Source organism: Pteronotus mesoamericanus, unplaced genomic scaffold (assembly GCF_021234165.1).
Source record: "Pteronotus mesoamericanus isolate MK-2021 breed Mesoamerican mustached bat unplaced genomic scaffold, CSHL_Meso_final scaffold_507, whole genome shotgun sequence".
In the NCBI taxonomy this organism is placed as follows: Eukaryota; Metazoa; Chordata; class Mammalia; order Chiroptera; family Mormoopidae; genus Pteronotus; species Pteronotus mesoamericanus.
The window spans coordinates 16,879,688-16,900,734 of record NW_026555319.1 but is presented as its reverse complement, the minus strand read 5'-3'; the positions used below and the strand labels follow the sequence as shown (position 1 = coordinate 16,900,734).

At 53.8% G+C, this 21,047-nt stretch overlaps 2 protein-coding genes across 7 annotated transcripts; one reads left to right on the top strand and one right to left on the bottom strand.

Annotated features, from left to right (window-relative positions):
* Window positions 1–587: 587 nt before the first annotated feature.
* Window positions 588–10,450, bottom strand: INPP5J (inositol polyphosphate-5-phosphatase J). Of its 6 annotated transcripts, none has more exons than XM_054593931.1 (13): window positions 9,946–10,450; window positions 7,139–8,198; window positions 6,657–6,773; window positions 6,430–6,538; window positions 6,147–6,263; window positions 5,626–5,801; window positions 5,055–5,166; window positions 4,797–4,906; window positions 4,470–4,653; window positions 2,004–2,141; window positions 1,767–1,844; window positions 1,558–1,662; window positions 588–1,359 (listed from the first exon to the last, which is right to left on the bottom strand). In XM_054593931.1, the coding sequence occupies exons 1-13, from the start codon at window positions 10,169–10,171 to the stop codon at window positions 853–855; spliced, it is 3,039 nt and encodes a 1,012-aa protein (XP_054449906.1). In that variant the 5' UTR covers window positions 10,172–10,450; the 3' UTR covers window positions 588–852. The 6 variants fall into 6 exon arrangements, with proteins under 6 accessions (XP_054449906.1, XP_054449908.1, XP_054449907.1 ...); XM_054593933.1 differs by having other exon boundaries at window positions 2,088–2,141; XM_054593932.1 differs by having other exon boundaries at window positions 7,139–8,310; window positions 9,946–10,114.
* Window positions 10,451–18,173: 7,723 nt separating this feature from the next.
* On the top strand, window positions 18,174–20,984 carry SELENOM (selenoprotein M). Its single transcript, XM_054594283.1, has 5 exons — window positions 18,174–18,366; window positions 19,854–19,889; window positions 20,088–20,122; window positions 20,472–20,550; window positions 20,623–20,984. Exons 1-5 carry the CDS (start codon window positions 18,247–18,249, stop codon window positions 20,779–20,781), a joined length of 429 nt encoding a protein of 142 aa, XP_054450258.1. The 5' UTR covers window positions 18,174–18,246; the 3' UTR covers window positions 20,782–20,984.
* The last annotated feature ends 63 nt before the right edge of the window (window positions 20,985–21,047 follow it).

The window sequence follows — 21,047 nt, the reverse complement described above, 5'->3', positions numbered from 1 at the left end:
CCGGCCCGGGGGCGCCTGAGTGCCTGCCCCCTGAGGCCCGAGGCAGCACGTAGGGAATGAAGGACGCCACAGAGGTGCCCGTGTCAGAATCGAAGGTGGGGTGCACTAGAGAGGGACTTCCAACCCCTTCCCCCTGGGGGACCCCTTCTCTGAACAGCTGCTGTGCCCTCCCTGGCCTACTCTTTCTGCCCTAAACCTAAATTCAAATCTCCCCTGTGCCCTTGATCAAGGGATCTCCTTCCCCAATTCTGAGTCTTTTTGTTTCCTCCTTTAAAAAGACTAGTATAAACAGGACCTACTCATAGTGTTGCTAACACACAGCCAATGCTTAGGACCTAGTAAATATTTGCTCCCTCTGACATACACTGCCAGACCACGGTCATGTAACTTGCTGGAGGCCTGGGAAATGGGGCCAAGAACTGCTCTGAACTCAACACTACAACTCCGGGCTGAGGTGCAGATTAAAGGAGATGGCATGCGTAATGTAAACAGCTGGTGCCTGGTAATTGTCAGATCTGTCGTCCTCTATTTTGGTCCCTTTCTTCTACTACTTCCACCCCCAGACTGCTAACAAGAAGGAGTCAGAGGTGAGGCTACAGAATTTAATTCCTAATCAGTGACCTCTAGAATTGCCCCACCACCCCATCCCAGATGGGGGCCTAGAGAGGGCTTGGCTGATTGTCACAGTTGAGGCGCCAGGATTGATTTGAGGGAACCCCAGTTGGCCGCTCCTGGCCAGGACAGAGTGACAGGCGTGGATAAAGCTGGAGCAGCAGCAGGAGGGAGGCAGATGGGTTTGCAGAAGGTTGGGGCAGAGTGGGAGCCATCTGCACCCACCAGCCCACCCTGCCTTCAGGGCCCCAGGCCCCCTTCCTCCAACTTCTGCCGGCCCTGGGGGCTGGGAGACAGGCTGTCTGGGGTTGGGGACTCCTGATCAGGTCCCCAGGAGCCACCACCTCCAGGGTCTACAGTCTCCAGGCGCAAGGCAGGCAGCAAGCCTAGGCTTTGAGGCACAGATGGTGAGAAGGCCCAGGGGCCAGGCTGCCCAGAGGGCCCCTCCTCACTGCTGCCCTGGCTGCCTCCATCATTGCCCCTGTTGGGGGCCACACAGGGCAGGTGACGGCTCTGGGGTGAGGGGCTCCGGCTGGTGCCTCGGCGTTCACGGGAAGAGGGCCGTAAGGCCAGGCCAGGGAAGCGGGCCAAGCCTGGGCTGCGGCTACGGTGCCGCTTGGACTTGCCAGGGCTGGGGCTTCGGGACTTGGGTGCGAGCAGCTCCAGGGTGCTGTCGTCCTCATCCTCCGAGCTGGTACCTGAGCTGTCGGTGCTGCTACTGGCCACCTCCGAGGTAGGCAGCGAGATCTGTGCGAGAAGGTTGGTCGCTGGAGTGCTCCGATCCCCAGTTGGCCCCTGAGGCCTCTAGGAACCACTCCAAAGCTCCTTCTTGACAGACCCAGGGAGGTCAGCCTACTCGTCAAAGGCCACGGGGCAGAATGTAGAGGCTGTGGCATTCGAATGGGGTCTTTTGGCACCCCTGACCCTGCAGTCTGGCCTACTCACCTGGAAGGGCTCAGTGACTCCAATGAGGATGCTGTGGGTGTGGCTGTAATAGCCCAGGATGAAGTCTCCATGGCCCTTGGGCAGCGACTCCTCACTGAATGTCACCTGGTGGACCCAGGGAATAAGCCCAGGTTGGGGTCAGGGAGGCTGCCGCAGAACCCCCCACAGGCAGTGGGGACTTTCTCCCCTCCTCCTTTTCCCTTGAGTACCTGGTAGACATTCCTGTCCACATCCTCGTGTTTCGCCCAGACATAAGCCACGTAGTCCTTGCAGTGGCGGAAACCGACCTGGGGTGAGAAGAATCGGGGCTCTCACCCCTATGGCCTGACCCCAGCAGCCTCCCCGTGTGGCATCAAACTCTGAAGAAGCCATGATCCCACCTGGGTACCCAGCTGCTCCTCCAGGTCCTTCCTTCCCCAAGTCACTGACCACCCCGCCCTTCTCACCCGGTACAAGCCGATCCAGTCCCAGGAGCTACGGGCGAACACAGTTTCCATGCGGTACCTCACCACAGCCTGCTCTGGCCTCACCCACTCGTCTGCCACCTCCAGCCGCACCAGTGGTCTGTCGTCTCTGAAGGCAAACTGCCCAGGGACAGGAGGCAACAGTCAGCGGAGACCATCTAATATCCCACGTACCCTTGGGCCTGAGTCAGTACAAACAGACTGAGATAAGGGCCTCTGAAGCTATGGTAGAGATGGGGAAACTGAGGCAGAGCAGGTCTAGGATAAATGTCAGGTTTCCTGCCTCCTAAACTAGGGCTCTTTCTGTTCAGAGCCTCCTTAAGGATTGAATGAGAACACAGCTTTGAAGTTAGTGGACCATGGGTTTGGCCCTGGCTCTATCATTAACAGGCTGCATGACCCTTGGTTAATTTTTCAACCTCTTTGAATGCCAGAGCTTTTGTCTATAAACTTGGATGATCTTATTTAACTCTTAGGGTTGTTCAGCAGATCTAGTGAACTACTGTTTGTAAAGCATCCCATAAACTTCCCAGGACACAGTAGGTGTGCAGTTAATGATTTGCCTTTATGCTTATAAAGGAGACATGATGTACAGAATATTCCGGGGCAAACTGAATACCCCTGAGTGGGCAAGAAGAGCCCTGGGCGAAAGCCTGGAGACCTCAGTTCAGTTCTAGGTTCTGCTACTAACTTGCCCTGTGACCTCAGGTGAGCCCCTAGCCAACCCAACACTCAGCTTCCTCATCTGTTTAAAGAGGTAACTATGACTTTGTCATCAGTCCATAAAGACAGTTTATAACCATGAGTACTCCGCCCAGGGTCACTCACATGGGTGGGGTTGCTGGGAAGCAGGTGGCTGGGGGACTGGCTCCACCTCTGTCCCCCAGAGAAGGCTCAGGTGGTGCCAGCCTCAGGCTTTTGTCTGCTCCCTATTTATCCGGTGTCAGGTTTCCCTTCTCAGCTTCTGAACCAAACTGCTCCAGAAAAAAAATAGCCCAGCCTCTCACTGCCTCTAGGTTCTAGGTCCTTCCTTCCCCAAGTCACTGACCACCCCGCCCTTCTCACCCAGTACAAGCTGATCCAGTCCCAGGAGCTACGGGCGAACACAATTTCCATGCGGTACCTCACCACAGCCTGCTCTGGCCTCACCCACTCGTCTGCCACCTCCAGCCGCACCAGCGGTCTGTCATCTCTGAAGGCAAACTGCCCAGAGCCGGTTCCCAACAGCCGGCCTAGCCAGGGTGGCAGGTTCCCAACAGCTGGCCTAGCCAGGGTGGGCAATTTAAAATGCCCTCCAGGGCCTTGCAGGGTCAAAACTCCCACTAACTCCTCTTCAGATTTTGTTGCTTTGAGTAAGAGACTGAAGTTTTCTGAGCCTCAGTTTTCCTCACCAGTAAGACTGAGAGGAGAGTTTGGACATCTCAGAGCCTACGAAGGCATTCAAAGAGATAACGTGTGTAAAGTGCCCCACACAAGGCCTCACATAGGGCCTCACATGTAGTAGGTGCTCAACAGGTAATGTTTTACAAGGGACAGAGTCCTGGATGAGCAGGGAGGGTCAGGGAAGGGAATCCAAAAGGAGTGGTTCTCAAGGTGAGGGTTAAACCTCACATCCAAGCATTTTACCAAAGGTCACAAGAGGCCAGACATAGGAATATTTCCTTTCTCACGTGACAAAGTTACCAAGGAAAACATTCTCTGGCCTGCAGTGCTCCCTCTTATCAGATCAAGAGTCAGAGAGCCGAGCATTGGGTTTCAGGGCTGGAAAGATGGAATCTATCCTGCTCTGCCATTGAGCCTGTGTGCGACTTGGGTGCATGCCTACCACACTAGAGGCCTCGGTTTCTCTACAGAAAAACAGAGAGCTGGATTACATAGTCTCTCAGGTGCAGTTTTGACATTCTTGCATTTCCCCTTCTGTTGGGGCAAGTAGGGACCCCAATCCTAAACACAATGCTAAATAACTATGTAGAGTTTAGCTTTGTATTTTTTGTATCTCTCCTCCTTTTCCCCATCACTACCTTTTTCTTATAGTGACTGGCATATGGTATGATGGTAAAGAAATAATAAGTGAATATGAATGAATGCTGCATGGGATTTGAGTAAACATTTTGAGTTTTCTGGTCTTACAATAAATGTGAATTTTAACATAAGTTGCCCTAAACTTTTCTTGGAAGAAGAGAGTTAGAGATAGTGGAAAAGGCATGGGCTCTGGAATCAAATTAGCCTGGGTTCAATTCCTAACTTTCCCCTTTACCAGCTGTGTGACCCTGGGCAAGTGATGTTGTGTCTCTGAGCTTCAGTTTCTTCATCTGAAAACGGTGATCATAACCCATTCCCACTTTGCTACACAAATGGGTGCTGTTAAGGGCAGGTGAAAGGGGTGGGCTGCAGAATACTGAGCTGGGCTTGGGTGTGTCATGAGAAGAGGGTGAGGCCAGGACTCACGTGCAGGACAAACTGGGCAGCCACAGGCTTGTGGTCACTGACTGTGTATTCCATGTGGCTGCGGTAGCTGTGCTGGGTCACCTGGAGCCGGTAGCTCTCGTGCCCCGAGGGGCTGCGACCTCCACCTGGAGCCTTGACTTTCCAGAGGATGCGGTCTGTCCAGGCTGGCTTCCGCTTCTTGGCACTGCATTGGGCAGGCATAGCCTGAGTTTCAGGGGCAGTGGGTCAAGGCATAGCCCTCAGCCTCGCCTCCAGCCCCTCCCCCCTGTCTCCTTTATCTAGAAGACCTCAGCCCACATCCTCACCTCATCACAGTGCCAGGCTCACCTGGTATCGTATTTGTTAGTGCCCACATCAAACTTGAAGGTGGGTGCAAAGTTGAGGGGTCCCTCCTGGAAGCCCTTCAGGATGGGCCAGGTGTTCTTGGCCATGTTGAGCTGTGAGGGTCCAGAAAGGCAGAATTGGACAACAGCATGGGCAGGGCGGGTGAGGGCAAGGGGCAAGGGCCAGAGCCTAGAGGACAGGTGTGTCCTGAGGCACACTCTGTGTGCTTGGGGGTTTGGGGTGCAGCCTGGGGTTCCGCACCTGGTCCTTCTCCCAGAGCTGGTGGAGCTGGTTGTTGTCAATGGCAACCTTGACAAAATGCAGGTCGTAGCTCTCGATTCGGAAGTTTAGGTCCCCAAACCAGAACACAAGGCTGTTTGGGGGGGGAGATCAGTGGAGTCCATGGGGTGGAAGAACCCAACCCAGATTCTTCTCCAGCCTCCCCCCGGCCCCCGCCAACCCGACAACACTGAATGCCCCTAGTGGTGATGATGCAGTGGCTGGGTGGCCGCGGGGCATCCCGCACCCCAAGGAGCAGCAGTGGGGGGGCAGATCTAGAGGAGAGTTACCAAAGGTTCAGAACCTCAGTAAGGCCCTGCCCCTCAGCAAATCTCCACCCTCCAGGCTCTGCCCCCATCAAACTCACCCTACCTTCCCGTTCCTAGCTGTAGTTTGGGTGATGACCCACCTCCATAGGCCCCGCCTTTCCCCACAAGGCCCACCCGCAGGGTACTAGGTCTCTTCTTGCAAGGTAGCGGACGCTCGCGGCGGCAGCCCACCCCTCCTTCACTAGCCACGCCCAAGCTCCATTTGGCCCCGCCCCGGCCCGTACTCGTGATCCAGGATGCCTTGTGCCGCCGGCCCTTGGAACTGCTGCAGGCTGAGGATGGTCTGGAAGTTGTCCTTGCGCTGCTCCGCCTTGTCCATGTGTGCTGGCAGGTGGCAGTTGAGGAAGCAGAGCATGTGTCCGAAGGCTGCCAGTCTCACACTCACTCCACCTTTGTTGCCCTTGGGCGGCAAGATTGGGCGGGTCATGGGTAGGGTCCAGGCAAGGAGATGAGGCACTGGGCAGGGCACACAGCGGGGCGGGGACAGCCAGTCCTTGGAGGTGGCTTGGAGAGGAGAGGGATCTAGGGAAAGGGGCAGAGCACTGGGACCACCCCCTAAACCCCCGGCCCAGGCAGAGACTGGAAGGGGGCGGTGTCTAGCAAATAGAGGACGGCGGTGGGGAGAGACCCGCGTCAGAGTAACGGGCGGAGCGCGGGGAAGAGATCTTTCTCCAGTGCAAGGGGTCTGGGGACTAATACACAGGCCCCTTAGGACTGCAGCTGCTCCAACCTCTCCGTCGCTTACCCAGTAGCCACCCAGTCCAGTGCGCGTGCAATCGGTCTGCACGTCCCTCAGGAAGGGCAGGTGGTAGTACTTGGCGAACAGCAGCAGAATGACGCCCTGCATCCTCACAGTACTCACCTGCGGTGGGAGGCGACTTGGCTGAGGTACAGGGCACAACCTCAGCTTCTCCGCCCTTGCCCTTTCCCAGCAACAGAGGCCCAGCAGACCCCACAGTGAATCAAGGCAGATGTGAAGCCAGGAATCCAGGGGTCTCTGCCCATCCAGAGGGTGAGGGAGGCATTACCAGCACGAAGTTGAAAGGTGCCAGCGCATCCATGAAAAGCTCACTCCACTGATCTGTGAAGAGCGCATCCTTGAGCCTCTTGTTGATCATGGAGTTCACTTCCTGCAACCTGGGGTGTGGGGTGAGGTGGCTGTCGGGTTGGGGGACTCTCTAGAAGCCCCTCCCACAGGCGAGGGTCTGGAGACAGGAGAGGCTGGAGAGAGGGTCCACGCACCCTGCCCCCTCACCCTATGGCAATCATGTCTGCCTTGTCACCATCATCGCCGCCACTGCCCAGGTGGAGGAGGGATGTGACGTCGTCAGGGGGCATGGCAGTGCCCACATTCCACGTGACCACAGTGACCCTGGGGGTGCCAGTATAGGAGGGGTTACTGAAGGGCACCACTTCCTCATGCTTGAGCTCCCTCCCACAGGGCTCTTTCTAGGGAAGTAAACTGAGGCAGGTGTGGGTGTAAACCCTCAGAAGGACACACAGTGGGCCCACTATCCCCCCTTCCAGGCTCTCCCAGGGGAGATCAATCGAGTTAGGGGTGAGCAAGTCCCTCAGGAGGGGATGCTGTCTTCTGAGGGTCCCAGAGTGGGCCCTGCCCACCCAAGGACACTTCCTCAGGGAGGTAAACTAGGGCAGACTAGGGCAAGCCACCCTGGAAGGATGGCTAGTCTCAGACCGCAAGCCCCAACAATGTTTTTTGGGAGAGGGCGCCCTCACCAGAAGCCGGGGTCACTCTTGCAGGTAGGCTGAGCTGACCAAGAGGAGGGTGATGATGAGATGGATGTAGAAGGGGAAGTGGTGGCTGGGACTGGAATTTCTTGGGGCTGAAGGCTGGGGCTCAGGTGCCCACCAGACCCCACACCCTGGGTGCTAGGCCTGGGGATGGCCATCTCAGGGGCTGAGGGGACACAGGGGGAGCGGTTAGGGGAGCGGCTGGGGGAGCGGCTGGGAGACCGGGGTGGCTTGGGCAGAGGTGGGGGCACGGCTTGGGCTGAGGGGACCCCTGGCCGGAAGGTGGGAGACAGAAGTCCTGGGGAGCGGGTACCAGGCTCTGGAGGGCCCTGGCCTATATTTAGGGACAGCGTCTGGGGTGGCTGGGGCAGGACAGGATCCTCAGGGCTGCTGCGGGGGACCTCAGGCCTGGCTCGGAAGGAGGGAGAGATCCGGGGGTCTGGGGGAGCTTGGATCAAAGATGGGGAGCCCGCAGGACTGGAGGCCTGAGCCGGAGGCTGGAGATGCCCTTCAGAAGCGGGGAGAGGCCTAGGGGCTGGGGCACCCCTCTGTTTAGCTGGTGTCCGTCCCACAGAAGCCGGGGCTGATGCCATGGATGCTGGAGCCAGGGTCTGTTCCTGGGAGGGCGATAGAATCGGACTGGGCACTGGGGAAGAGTTGGAGGGGGGCTGTGGGCGCTGTTCCTCAGACGCCAGGGCCAGGCTGAGGCCCGAAGTGGCCAGTGCTGGCTTGGATCCCACGGAGACAGGTGGTACCTGCTTCTGGTCCCTAGACATTGGAGCCAGCCTGGGCTCTGGAGTGGCTGGAGGCAGCCTCGGCGCAGCTGAGACAGGCATCACCAGCTGCCCCAGGGATGTTGGAGCCAGGACCGAGCCTGAAGTTGCTGGAGGAGGCGTGGGCCCAGCAGAGGCAGGCATCACCAACTGGCCCACAGATGCTGAAGCCAGGCTGGAGCTGTGGCGGGCAGGAGCTGTTTTCTGCCCTCCAGGGTTAGTCAGTGGAGCCAGGAAGGGTGGAGGAGATGACAAAGCCAGCCTTGTCCCCTCTGAGGAAAGTGGCACAGTAGCATGTGGCCCCATAGGTGCCAGAGCCAGCCTTGGTTCCAAGGGTACTGGGGCTGCATTCTCCTTGGCTGGGAGCTGAAAACTTGAGTCCACCTTGTAGAGGACAAGTTAAAGACACAGGGTAACCCTAACCAGCGGCTTAGGCTCCAACTTCCATATAGACCCTAGAAGACTCCATCTAGCTAAAAAAAAAAAAAAAAGTACATCTTTCCAAGAAAGTTCTTCCTAATGTCTTACTTCAATCCATCCTGCTTCAAAACAGCTTCTCTTTGGGGAAACAGGACACAGAACCTTACCCACTCTCTCAGGTCTGACACCTCTTTCAGAGATGGGGAAACTAGGACCCATGACTCAAATGAGGCAGAGGGTGAGTCTGAAACTCCCTGGATGGCACCCACTCCCTGGCCACCCTGGAGTGTTGAGTGGCTGGAGCCAGCTTTCCTGGACAAACTTCCTGCAGTCCCATCTCAAGGGCTACTGGCTTGACACCCCAGATCTGCTCACTCTACACCCTAGGTCCAGCTTGTTGAGTATCCCCTCTTTCTGCCCCAGTTCCCAGGAACCCTCAGGTTCTCCCCACCAAACATTTCAAACCTTGGCCATAGCCCTCTCTGTCCTCTTCACCCATTCCCAGAACTCCATGCAGGAGCAAGAGCCTGGGGCTGAGGATGGCCATGTCAGTCCCCAGCCCGGCTTTGTGTGACCTTAGGCAAGCACCTCTCTGCCCAGGGCCTCAGTTTTCCTGTCTGTAAAACAAAGGAAGCTGGTGAAGTGTCCCTGGCCACACCTGGCTCCAGGAAACCTTAGCCTCATATTCTCTGCATTTATGAGCCTCACATTTGTTAGGATGCCACCTGAGCCCTGCGGAATCGTCCGTCTTCACCGGCTGTGAGTCTAACGTTCAGAGCAAGTCCAGGATTCTGTTCAGTGTGGTGTCACACCTCTCCGTGCCCAGCTTGTCCCCTCTTACCCTCTTCTCCCTCTCCCCCACCTGAGGACAGGTAAGCAGGTAGCCTCCTTTCGTCCAGCAGGCGGAGGAGGAGTCACCCAGCCCTGTAGGGACCTCCTTTTCCTTCCCCATCCATCTCCTGTTTCTGACGCCCCTGTCTCCAGACGACAGGATATTGTCCTTTGCAAGGGAGGGCAGAAGATTCACACTTGCCCTGGGGTGGCTGCATCCCTGCCTCCAGAGATGCAGTCTGTCCGCATCCCATGCCCTTCTCGGTTCAGAGAACCTGAAACTCTGCTTCCCCCTCCATCCCCAAACTCCCCTCTTTAAGGATGCATTGTGGGCATCCTCCTTGGCTCCAGGTATCCCACTGTGCACCCCCACCACCAACCACCACACCGCCTCCAGCACTAACAACTTAGACATCCCAGATGTCACAGTTTTAGTCTTCAGGGACAAGCCTCCTCATTTTGCATTGGCTCAGAGAGGACAAGCAACTTGCCCAAGGTCACACAGCAAAGCTGGAGCACAGCTGGTTCCCTTAACACTCAGTCCAGTGTGCTCCTGCAGGCTCCTGGAGATAGCTCACTCCATTTCTGTCTGGGTGTCCCATCACTGCCCCCTCAGGCCCCAAGGTGCCCTGTTCGCCCATGCCTGCTCAATGGACAGAGGAGAGTGCCAGTCCCTCAGCCAGGGTCACCAGGGTGCCTGCAGTGTGTGAGTGGGGGGGTGTGGGACTAAGGATCAGGAATGGAGAGGCTAGGTTTTAGGGGTCTTACCTTGGAGGGTGCTCCAGTTTGGAAAATCCCATGGGGCATGGGCAGGGGGCCCAGGCCAGCCAGTGTCCCTGGTCTCCTGCTGCCACTGCTGCTGTGGCCCTCCATGTCTGCAGCCCCTGGCAGCCTGGGCTCCCTCAGGCTCTAGCTCCAGCTCCTCCGCTTGCTCCCGGGAACCAGTGATGTCATCAGCCGTTTCAACCTGCTGAGAATTTAAAGGCACAGGCATCCACTTCCCAACCTAGAGGTGGCCAGGGCAAGGTGGCCTGTCCCCTGACGGCTGAAGTAGAATGAAGGGGAACTTGGCCTGAGTTCCAGCTGGCTGCATGGAGTAAGCTGTCTGTCTGTCCCTCTCCGCCTCTCCGCCACTCCACCAGCAGGCCTGGTTGGCCCTTGCTCAAGGGAGGGGCATTGACACACCTGAGGGAAAAGTCGAAACAAGTAGCTGAGAGGTCAGTACCCTCTTCAGAGCCCCAGGGACACCTGAGTCCCTACCCTGATCCTGTGGCCTTCCTGGTGCTCTGCCAGCTCAGGACTTGCCTTGGCCCCCACCCTTGCCCCATTTCCAGGCCTTGGTGCCTGCCGCCTGCCGGGCTCTGTCCTTCCCATCCCAGAGCCAGACTCCCGGGCTCCGGCTACTGGAGTCCTTTCCCATCTCAGCCTCAGCACAGGCCCCTTCTCCTCCGCAGACACCTCCCTGCCTGCCCTGGGACTCTCACAGCCAGGCCCAGCCCAGCCCATTTCCTCTCAGCTTTCCTCTCTCCTGTACTCAGCGGGCGTGGCTTTGGAGAGGCTACACATTCAAGGTCACCTAGTAGGCTGGGGAGGTTCCCTGCATTTCAATGAGGAAAGGCTGTATCCTCAGTGACCCAAGACCAATATGAACCCATTGGGGTATCTGGAGGAAGGGAATGGGGGTGGAGAAGGGCCAGCAGTGCAGGAATGAACTGGCCAGAGAGTCCTGGGAGCCCCTTTGGCCGGGACCTAGCACAGGGTTTGGTCTCCAACAGGTCCTTGGAAATGATTGTTGAACAAATGAACAAATGAATGAATGAGTGAATGAATGACGAGGTTCAGGGATGGCCATGGGCCTTCTGCTTCTTCCTTCTCCCTATTCTCATTCTTATCTGCTAAGAAGTCCCTGGAATTGCTCAGAGTGATCCTACTCAGTTTAAGCAGATAATGTTCAGTTTTTTGACGAGAGCTCCCTGGTGGGCAAGAGCCACCTCTGCATCCTCATAGGCCTGTGTGGTGCCCTACATGAAAGTCATGTGGACATATGACTTTCTGTCGCTGGATGGGCTTTTCACCTGTGCTTGACTGTCTCTGGGTCTAGCCTGTGTTTCTGGGCCAGCAACTCTGTGAAGCTGGAATTGCAGAGAGGGAGACCCAGAGCATATCAGGGCCCTGGGGCAGAAAAGTTTTTGGACCGTGACGGTGGAGGCGATGATGGTGGTGATGGGGGAGGTGACTGTGGCAGCGGAGACGATGAAGTGTGTCGTCATGATGATGATGGATGTAGTTACGATGATGGGAGTGCAGGGCTGTGAGGGAGCGAGGGAGGAGGTAGTGGAGCTGATGATGGTGGTAATAGAAGAGGCGTGATAACAAAGGTGCAGATGGTGGCGGTGGTGGAGGCAGTAGAATGAAGGGGCCGTAGCAATGGTGATAAGGGTGATAGTAAAAGCGGAGGAGGGGTGTTATATTGATGGAAGAAGGATTAGAGATGAAGGTGGAGGTGGTGGTGAGGAAGGAAGTGAGAGCAGGCATGGTAGAGGCATGCAGGCCACCAGAGAGGGAAGGAAAATTTGAACTTACCCTGCCCAGCCCTCTGACTCCTATTTTACAAATGAGATAACTGAGACACTCCTAACAGTACTGGGCTTCTGATGCAATCCAGGCCCCCTGGGACAAGCCCTCAGGCTTAGTCATGGAGGACTGGGACAAGGACATCAATGTCCTTTGGAAGCCAGGCAAATGTCATGCAAATGAGTGTGCAGAGCGCTACTTTGCCCTAGCTGGGCAGCCCAGGGTTTTCTGTCATCTCCTCCCTGAGCTCAGACCCTGCAGCAAACTTTGTTTCTGGCACTGCTACTGACTTACCTGGGAAGGTCATTCAGATTCCTGATTTGTGTAAGAGATAAAAACAGTTGATATCTCCAAAGGTTGCTGTGAAGATTCAACAAGATAGTCCATATGGAGTGTTTAGCACAGAACCTGGCACAAGTAAGTCCCCAGTAAGGGTAGCTGCTCTGGAGCTCTCGTCAACACCGTCACCGTTATCATCTCTAACATTCCCATTTGGTGGATGCTGAAACTGAGGCCCAGGGTCGTTGGATCCTTGCAGGGAAGGGTAGGGGACTCTGAGACCCAGACATGGCCTTACCAGGGGAAGGCGGTGGGGGGTGGACCGTGGTTGAGAAGGGAGCAGGGTGAGATCTATATTTGAGCTCCTGGTGTGATGACTAAGTTGGTTGATAACAGGCTCTGGGGCTCAGGGCGGCAGGCCGGGGGCAGCTGTCAGGGAGAACCGCCCCCTGCTGCACATAGCTGGCTCCCTCCCTTCCCTCACTGGAGGGGGTGGGGTGTGTACTGAGGCACAGGGTACAGCTTGTCCAGCCCCCTTCTGGAAACTCTTAGTGCTAACCTTCAGGCTGTTTGGGTTGGGAATAGGAAAGGACAGAGTTGGTGGTTGGCAGATTATCTTGGTTACTCTCCATAGTAACCCTGAAAGGTTGGTAATAAGATCCCCATTTGACAGAGGAAGAAACTGAGGCCAGTAGGGGAGAGAGAATGGGGCTCCTGGGGAGATAGTGGGTAATTCCTTCCCACATAGGTGACCATTGAACCCCTTTTTTGAAGGTGAGTCCACATTGCCTAATTGAAAAGAAGAGTAAGTTCCTGGGAAGCAGAGGAAGCAGCAGGTGCAAAGGGGTGGAGTGTGGAAGGTTCTGCCTATGAAAGGATGCAAAATTGGACATATGCCCTCATGGCCCTTTGGCTCAAAGGAAATACACCGTGGGCAGGTGTATTTCCTCCTGCTTCTCTCTTTTTCCTCTTCCTCTTCCTCTATCTGCATCCCAGGGACTCCTGTGAGTGGTAGTGGTACAGAAGGGTCTGTTCTTCCTTCTACACCCTGGTCACCCTGGCCCAGGGCCACCGTGAAGGAGGTCACACTGTGGTCACTGAGAAATGGCTGGAGATATAGAGGGTTCTCCATATGAGTATACTGGGGAAGGTGGGAAAAGCATTAGGGAGAGCTTCCTGGAGGAGAAGAATGTACAGGGCATGGGGGACCATTTCTCTGCCCAAGATTTCACTCCAGGCTTCCTTGTTGATACCAAGTGCCACATGTTATGTCGCTGTCCCCTTGTTCTCATCCTCTGGGGTAGGCGTCATCTTCACACCCCACTTAGCCCCCGGGAAATGGGCTCAAGGAGGAGGACTGACTTTTCCAAGGTCACACAGCTGGGGCTGAGCTCAGGCGTCCTGCCTCCCTCTCCTCCACTCCCCCTCCTCCTAGGCAGCCTGGCACCCGCTGTCAGCTGCTCTGAAGTGAGTGGCTATTTTTATTCTGGTGCGAGGGGATCTCGGGCAGCAGAGCCATGTAGGTTAGAAGGCTCTAGGACACCCAGCTTTAGCAGGCAAGGAGAACCTTATTGCAGGGACATAAGCTTGCCCGGGGGCTCTTATTTCATGCTTGCTGACCTGCCCCGGGCTCCCATGTCTTCAGAAACTTTTTTTACCAGAGCTTAGAACAGAGCATAGAGCCAGATTAAACCCTGACCCTGATTCCAGATCCAACCCGAGCCCCAACCTTGGTGTTCTCTGAGCCCTGATCTCGTGCCAAGACTGAGCCGCTACCTCAGCTCTAGACTGAGCTCTGACCATGGCCTTAGATAGAGCCCTGAATCTGGTCATATACATAGCCGGATCCAAGCCTGATTAAGGCTGATCCTGACTTAAACCTCTATTCTGGACCCAGATTGAGCCATGATCCTAGCCTTAGACTGAGTCACAGTCACAGACTGAACACTAACCCTAAGCCTAACCCTAACTCTAGTCTAGATTAACCCTTGATTTATAGTGAGCCCTCACCCCAAGCTTAGACTGAGCTCTGAGTCCAGTCATTACCTAAACCCTGAGCCTGGTGGAAGATTGAATCCTGATCCTGTTTACAGACTAAGCCCTGAGCCTAATCAACTGACTGAATCCTGAGCTCAAACTGAACTCTGACTCTGGGTCACACAACTCTGGTCACAGACTGGTCCCTAAACTCACTCTGTGCATTGAACTTGGTCAAAGGCTGAGCCCTGAGTAAGGTCGCAGACTAAGCCTTGATCCTGGCCACAGAGTGAGGTCCAAGCCTCATCATTGGCTGAGCAGGGACACCAGCCCCAGACTCAGTTCTAACCCTGGCCTTAGGCTAAGGGCTCACCGTGATCCTGTCTCAGCCTGACCCCATCACAGACTAAACCCCAAACCCAGCCCCACCTGAGGAAGGCTGCTGACCTAGATTACGAGGTGCTACATAAGGGAATGGATTACAATCAGAGATCATTCTGGGAGATTCTGGGCCTCCCGTGGCTGCTGGTGCAGAAAGTTCCCGGTACTGCTGTGGCCAGTGTCTCTACCTCTGGTTCCACTGGCTGGCTATTCAACCCTCAGCAGCCCAGGTTGTGGGCCCTCCAGGCCACAGCATCCAGATTAATGCAATGAGAGTGGTTTGGTGGCATCTATCCAGTGAACAACATGGGCCCATGGGGCATTGAGGCTTGGTTCTGTCTGCAGAAAAGCCACAGGCTCCATGTCCATGGGGCCTCAGTCTTTAGCCACTCTGAGGCCCTTGCTGAGGTATGGGGTTGTTAGGGGGAGCCCATGACGTGAGTCCCAGTGTATGGTTTGTTTTTTTTTTAATTCTTACCCAAGGATATTTTTAAAATTGATTTTAGAGAGGGAGGAAGAGAGAGAGAGAGAGAGAGAAACATCTATTGGCTGCCTCGCATATGTGCCCCAACCAGGGATCAAACTCGAAATCTAGGTATGTTCCCTGACTGGGAATCTAACCAGCAGCATTTTGATGTACAGGGTGATGCTCCCACCAACTGGGCAACCCGTAAAGGCCCATTGTTTTTTTTAAAGAAAATTTACTCTTTGTGTTTAGGTAATAGATATTTATTATAGAAAATACAGGAAAAGTGTAAGGAGAAAATTTTCACCTATAATTTCATCTACCAAGAAATGACCATTTTGACTTCTTGGGTTGTTTCCTTCTAGGTTTGGTTTTTGGTCTAGGCATACATAGGGTGAGGCAAAAGTAGGTTTACAGTGTGAGTACGTGAAACAATTCATTCTTGTATTATCATTTTAAAATGATTGGATAAGTTTCCATATGAACAATCGTAACTCTCTTATTGCCACATCCTGTATATTTACATATACACATTTTATAAAATTGGTTGGTTGCCCTGTTGCTGTCACAATGTCCATTACAGTCCATATCCTTGACAGGCTTCAGGAATGGGTCCCAATTTGTTAAGCCATTGAGTAATTCCCATTTTTCCAGCCACATGACTGGATCATGAATGGACTAGTGGATTATAAGGAGGACTTTTGGGAAAGAAAGTTTGCTTACTCTCCTGAGGAGATTACAAAAAAAAAAAAGCACCCCCCAAAAAAAAACAAAAAAGAGAAAACAACTTACCCCTCGATTGGATGTGAATGAAGAAGTCTACAGTCCTGGTTAGCCATCTTGAGGCCATGCAGGTAACTGGCCTAATGATCAGCTGAAAGAAGAATGGAGAGAGATCAAGCTTCGACAACTTTATCAAATGGATTAAACTTTGCCTAAAGCCCTCCATGCCATTCAACTATTTTGTTATTTGAGGCAAAATGTTTGTTTTTTAAGTCAGTTGGGGCTTCTGTGACTTGAAGCCCAGAGCATCACAATTCCGCAGTGATATTGCTGTTTGGTGGCAGGATTTTTTTAACAATGACCATTTTTCATGTCAATCAACACTATGCTACATCATTTGAAACAATTGCCTGGTTTTCAGTCATATGGAGGTATCATCATTTATTTAATTCATTCCCTGCTGTGACATACTTAGGTTGTATCTTCAGTTTTTTACCATGATAAACTGTTTTCTTTTTAAAGATTTTATTTATTTATTTTTAGAGAGAGGGAAAGGGAGGGAGAAAGGGAGGGAGAGAAACATTGATATGTGAGAGAAACATCAATGGGTTGCCTCTCACACACCCCTAACCTGGAACTCAGGCCACAACCCAGGCGTGTGCCCTGACTGAGACTCAAATGTACAACGCTTTGGTTTGCAGGACTGCGGTCAACCCACTGAGCCACACCAGTCAGGGCTAAACTGTGTTTTGATAAATAAGCTCTATCTAATGATTCGTCCTCTCTCTGATGATTACTTTGGGTCAAATTCTGAGAAGAAACGACTGGGTCAAGGAAATATATGTATGTTTCCATATATATTTCTACATATTTTAAAAAATATATATATTTATGTTTTTTAATATGTATAAATCCTCGACTGAGGACATGCTTATTGATTTTAGAGAGAAGGTAAGAAGGGAGAGAGGGAGAGAAACACTGATGTGAGGGAGAAACATTGATCGGTTGCCTCTCTCATGTGCCTCAACCTGAACAGAACTGCATCCTAGGTATGTGCCCTCACCAGGGAACAAACTTGTGACCTTTTGGTTTATAGGACAACATTCCAACCAACTCAGCCACACCGGCCAGGGCCGAAGAAATATTTTTAGGGTTTTGATTATTGAGTCAAATTGCCCTTCAGAAGCTTGGATGAATTCACACTTACACAGCAGTCAATGGAGCGTTAGACTTAGTCTATCATGTTAAAAGTCTGGACAGAGCCCTGGCTGGTGTGGCTCAGTGGATTAAGCGCTGGCCTTTCACCCATACTTTTCCCAATATAGGACCCATGCCTGGGTTGCTGACTGGGTCCCCAGTAGGGGGCGCATGAGATGCAACCACACATTGATGTTTCTCTTTCTCCCTTCCTTCCCTTCTTTAAAAATAAATAAATAATGTCTTTAAAAAAAAAAGTCTGGACAGAATCAATTATATTTATAGTGTCCTCATGTATTTATAAAGAATAGATATTAATTAATAGGTCTAAGGCTATCAGTATTACACCTTTATAATCAAGTCCATAAATGGGAGGTAACAGGGTGAGCAAAGGGCTTAGTGCAGACCTGACATCCATTAGACTCAGTGTCTAGGGTCCATGACACTTTTAGGGGTCCAGAAAATGTTTTTGTTCTAATTTCTTTTAAAATCAGAAGAAAAATGAATATATAATAATGAATCCAGCCTGGATTTTTTTTTATCAAAGCAGTTGTAAAATCCAATTTTTAATATATTTTCTTAATGGAGGAAGGGGTTCAGAGAGGCAAAAACGCCTAGAGTCCATGAAAATCATAATGCTGTTGATGTTGAGAATAATTTTGAGTCCCAGTCTAGATTCAGTGGAAAGAGCACTGTGTTCAATTTGCTGTATCTGCCTTGAGCTTGAAGAGGACAGGTAGCATCCCGGTCCACTTATCTTTGGTGAGATAAGCCCAGAGGCATTTCGGGTTCAAATCCCAGATCCACAATTTAATTACATTTTACCTATCTTTGCCTGTTTCCTAACCTGCAAAACGGAGTTCATAGGGCTTTTATGAGGTAAAGAATGAATAATGAAAACTAATACTGTGGCAGGTACTGTTCTAAAAGGCTTTATGGGTATTAATCTTTTTATCATCCCAGCTCCTATAGAGTACGTAATGTACCTATCATCTCAATACGTGCTCCGGGGAATTGAAACCGTAATCGAAATTTCGTCCAGAGAGATTAAAAGAAAAAAAAACATAAACAGGAATTCCCCAGGCCTCAGTCTCCCCATCTGGAAGTCCCGTGTATGGCCTAGAAACCCCTATCCGTCCGCATCCCACCCGCGCCCCCTACAGGCGTGAGACGGCGCTGTCTGTCCGCATCCTGCCGGAGCGTCCACTCTCTCTGTCGGCAGGGGGAGCGTGGACACCCTTGGAACCAAGAAAGTAAAGGCCTGAGGGCCGGAGGGGCCGGTCAGAACCCCACTGGAAGCAAGCTGGGGGACCCCCTGCAGGCCCTGGGACGAACACCCGGAGCTGGGGGCGTGATCTCTGGTGGGTGGGGCGGGGCCTCGAGCGGGGGCGGGGCCAGTTCGCAGGCCCAGACGTGGCGCAGCGGCCGAGCATTTTACCTCGTGCTTGCGGATTTTCTTCGTCCCGGTTCCGATGCGTCTCCCGCTGTCTACGCCGCCCCTGCTGCTGCTTCTCGCGGCACTCGCTGCCGCTGCCACCACCTTCCGACCCGACTGGAACCGTCTGCATGGCCTTGCCCGAGCCCGGGTAGAGGTGAGTGTGCCGGCCTCCAGCCCAGGGGCCACGGCTCCCATGCCTTGCGGTCCCTTAGCCTGGGAACCACCGCCCGCTCTGGCCCCAGGATCCTCCCGACCTCCGAGTCCCCGTCGGCTCTGGGAACATCCCTCCTACTTCCCAGCCTCTGGACGGACTCCCTAGCACCCACCGTGGAAGCCCGAGACATTGGATCTTGCGGCCTGGAAATCCGAACTCTTCCCTAGCTCCCCATCAGATCAGACAGCGGGGTCCCAGACACATTGACCCCGTCCCCTAACTCTTCTCCTGGCCTATGGCTCTTCGAAACCTGTCCCCTGGAGCCCAACTCCCTCCTCCTCTCTCCCCCCCTCCATCGCTCCACTTTTTCCTGGAATTCCTCCCCCACCCCAGTTCCAGATTGTCTCTTCTTTTGCCTGGGGGAGGGAAGATTTCTGGGTGCCTTCCCCCACCGTTCAGAAGCTAGGAAAGGGGGCTAGGAACTGCATTATCAATACTCTACAGTAACCCCCCAACTCCTACACGCTTCCGGGAGGAAATTCTCCACCAGAGTCCCTGTCTTGCTGTGTGACTTGGTTCATCACAGTCCCTCTCTGGGCCTTAGTTGTCTGACCAAAGTGGCTAGAGGAGGCTCTGACAGGCATGGCTCAGTGGGGTGAGCGTAGTCCTGCAAACGATAAGGTCCCCTGTTCAACTACTGGTTGCCAGGGCACATGCCTGCATTGCAGGCCAGGTCCCCCATTGGGGCATGTGAGAGGCAACCGATGGATGTTTCTCTCACACATCAATGTTTCTCTCCTTCCCTTTCTCCCTCCCTTTCTCTCTCTCTAAAAATAAATACATAAAACCCTTTTAAAAGGAGGGGAGGCAGGAGGAGGGAGGAATAGAATGAGTGGTCCTGGGGTCTGGAGTCCTGCTGGGAGGTGCTCCTCTTCCCTCAGGAAGTGCAGGAGCCCTCCCATCTTCCCATGTTGGGAAAGCAACCAGATGGTCTATGGGGCTGCATCTCAGGTGGCAGGGAGGGCCAGCTCTCCTTGGGGTGGGGTAGGGACAGATGGCAGGTGTCTCTAATGGGGGTGCCCAGGGCAGTTCTGAGCTGTTTCCTTCTGGTGTGCTCCACCCTCAGGCTCTAGGGGCCAAAGGTGAGGCCCAGGTCTCTACCCCCTGAGAGAAGTAGGATGACCATTTTTCTCGGGCATTTAGAGTCAGTTAACAGTCAGCAAGATGTACAGGCAAGAGTCCCAGGGCCTGTAAATGCCCTTAATGTCTCTGGCCTTGCCCTCTTTTCCGTTAGTATTCCTAGATCTTTTTCTCTGTCTGTACAGAGTCTCCCTTTCTGCCTACAAGAGGCCTCCATCTTCACACCTTGGGAGCTGCTGGAGTAATCCACAGCCTGACCCAAGTGGGAAATGACAGCGAAATGGCTTTGGGGGTGGTTGGGGCAGGTGTGAGGTTACCCTGACCTATCCCATTTTATTCCTCTCTAGACCTGTGGGGGATGACAGCTGAATCGCCTGAAGGAGGTGAGTTTGAAGGAAGGGGTCCCAGCTCTGTTCCCTGAGCCTCTTGAGGAGTGGGCCACATGGTCCCAAGGATTGGGTGGGGGAGGACCTCTGGGCTGGTATCTGGAGTTTGCACCTGATTGGCTGCACCTCGCTGGGCTTCGGCTTCCCATTGGCACCTTAAGGGGGTTAGGGTCTGATACTCTGGTTTCTCCCCAGGTGAAGGCCTTTGTCACCCAGGACATCCCACTCTAGTATCCTTCTTCCGTTCTGGGGGAGGGAGAAAGGGAGGGAATCTGGGAGAATGTCCTTCTACTTCATTTCAGATAGGATGACAAATGGTTTTCATCTGACAAGTAGGATTGATTGGTAGTGTCTGCTCAGAGGTCTCCAAGTTGGGTAGGCAAATAAAATTGACTAATGAGAACTGTCAGACACAGGAATGGAGAGGAGGGCACTTCTCTGGATCCTAATTTCTTCACGTGTAAATGGGGATCCCTGCCCTCCCTCGGCAAACAAGCCTGTGCTGTTCACATCAGCAAGGCCCTGGGAGCCCCTGCCTGGGCCCACCACTCCCCACCACTCCCCACCTTAACTCTCCAGCCACAACCTAGTAATGAAACACCTCCCGGGGGCCGACCCAGAGCTGGTGCTGCTGGGCCACCGCTACGAGGAGCTGGAGGTGAGGCCTTGGGAGGTGGAGGGGGCGGGGCGAAAAGCAGGCTAGCAGACTGACCCAGTCCCTCCACTTCAGCGAATCCCACTCAGCGAAATGACCCGCGAGGAGATCAATGCTCTGGTGCAGGAACTCGGCTTCTACCGCAAGGCAGCGCCCGACGACCCTGTGCCCCCTGAGTACGTGCGGGCGCCTGCTAGGCCCGCTGAAGACCCTTCGGACCGTGCTGACCTGTAGGTCCGGAGTGCGGCACCCCCCTGACTGAGCCCTGGGGACAGAATGAAGCGCTCAGCGTCCCGGGAGAACCTCCCTCGCTGAGAGCAGAAACCTCGTCCTGGAGGGAACCGGGAGGGATGGAGTTGGGGGTTCCTCTCAATTCTCCTTTATTTCCACCCACTATTCCCCTGTTTAGCTTCACTAAATTCTCTTGCATCTTAAAAGAGACTGGACTCCTCCTTTGCTGTGGGCAGGTGGGGAATAGGATTCCCCCTTCCCTCCATTCA

Bases quoted from the DNA above. Each gene is read 5' to 3' on its own strand.
- INPP5J (XM_054593931.1), bottom strand. From the start codon at position 10,171: ATGCCTGTGCCTTTAAATTCTCAGCAGGTTGAAACGGCTGATGACATC. The intron at 6,774-7,138 runs GTGAGGGCGCCC...TGGCACCCCCAG, and splicing joins AAGAGTGACCCCGGCTTCTG to GGTCACTGTGGTCACGTGGA. The intron at 5,802-6,146 runs GTAAGCGACGGA...TTGCCGCCCAAG, and splicing joins CTGGACTGGGTGGCTACTGG to GGCAACAAAGGTGGAGTGAG.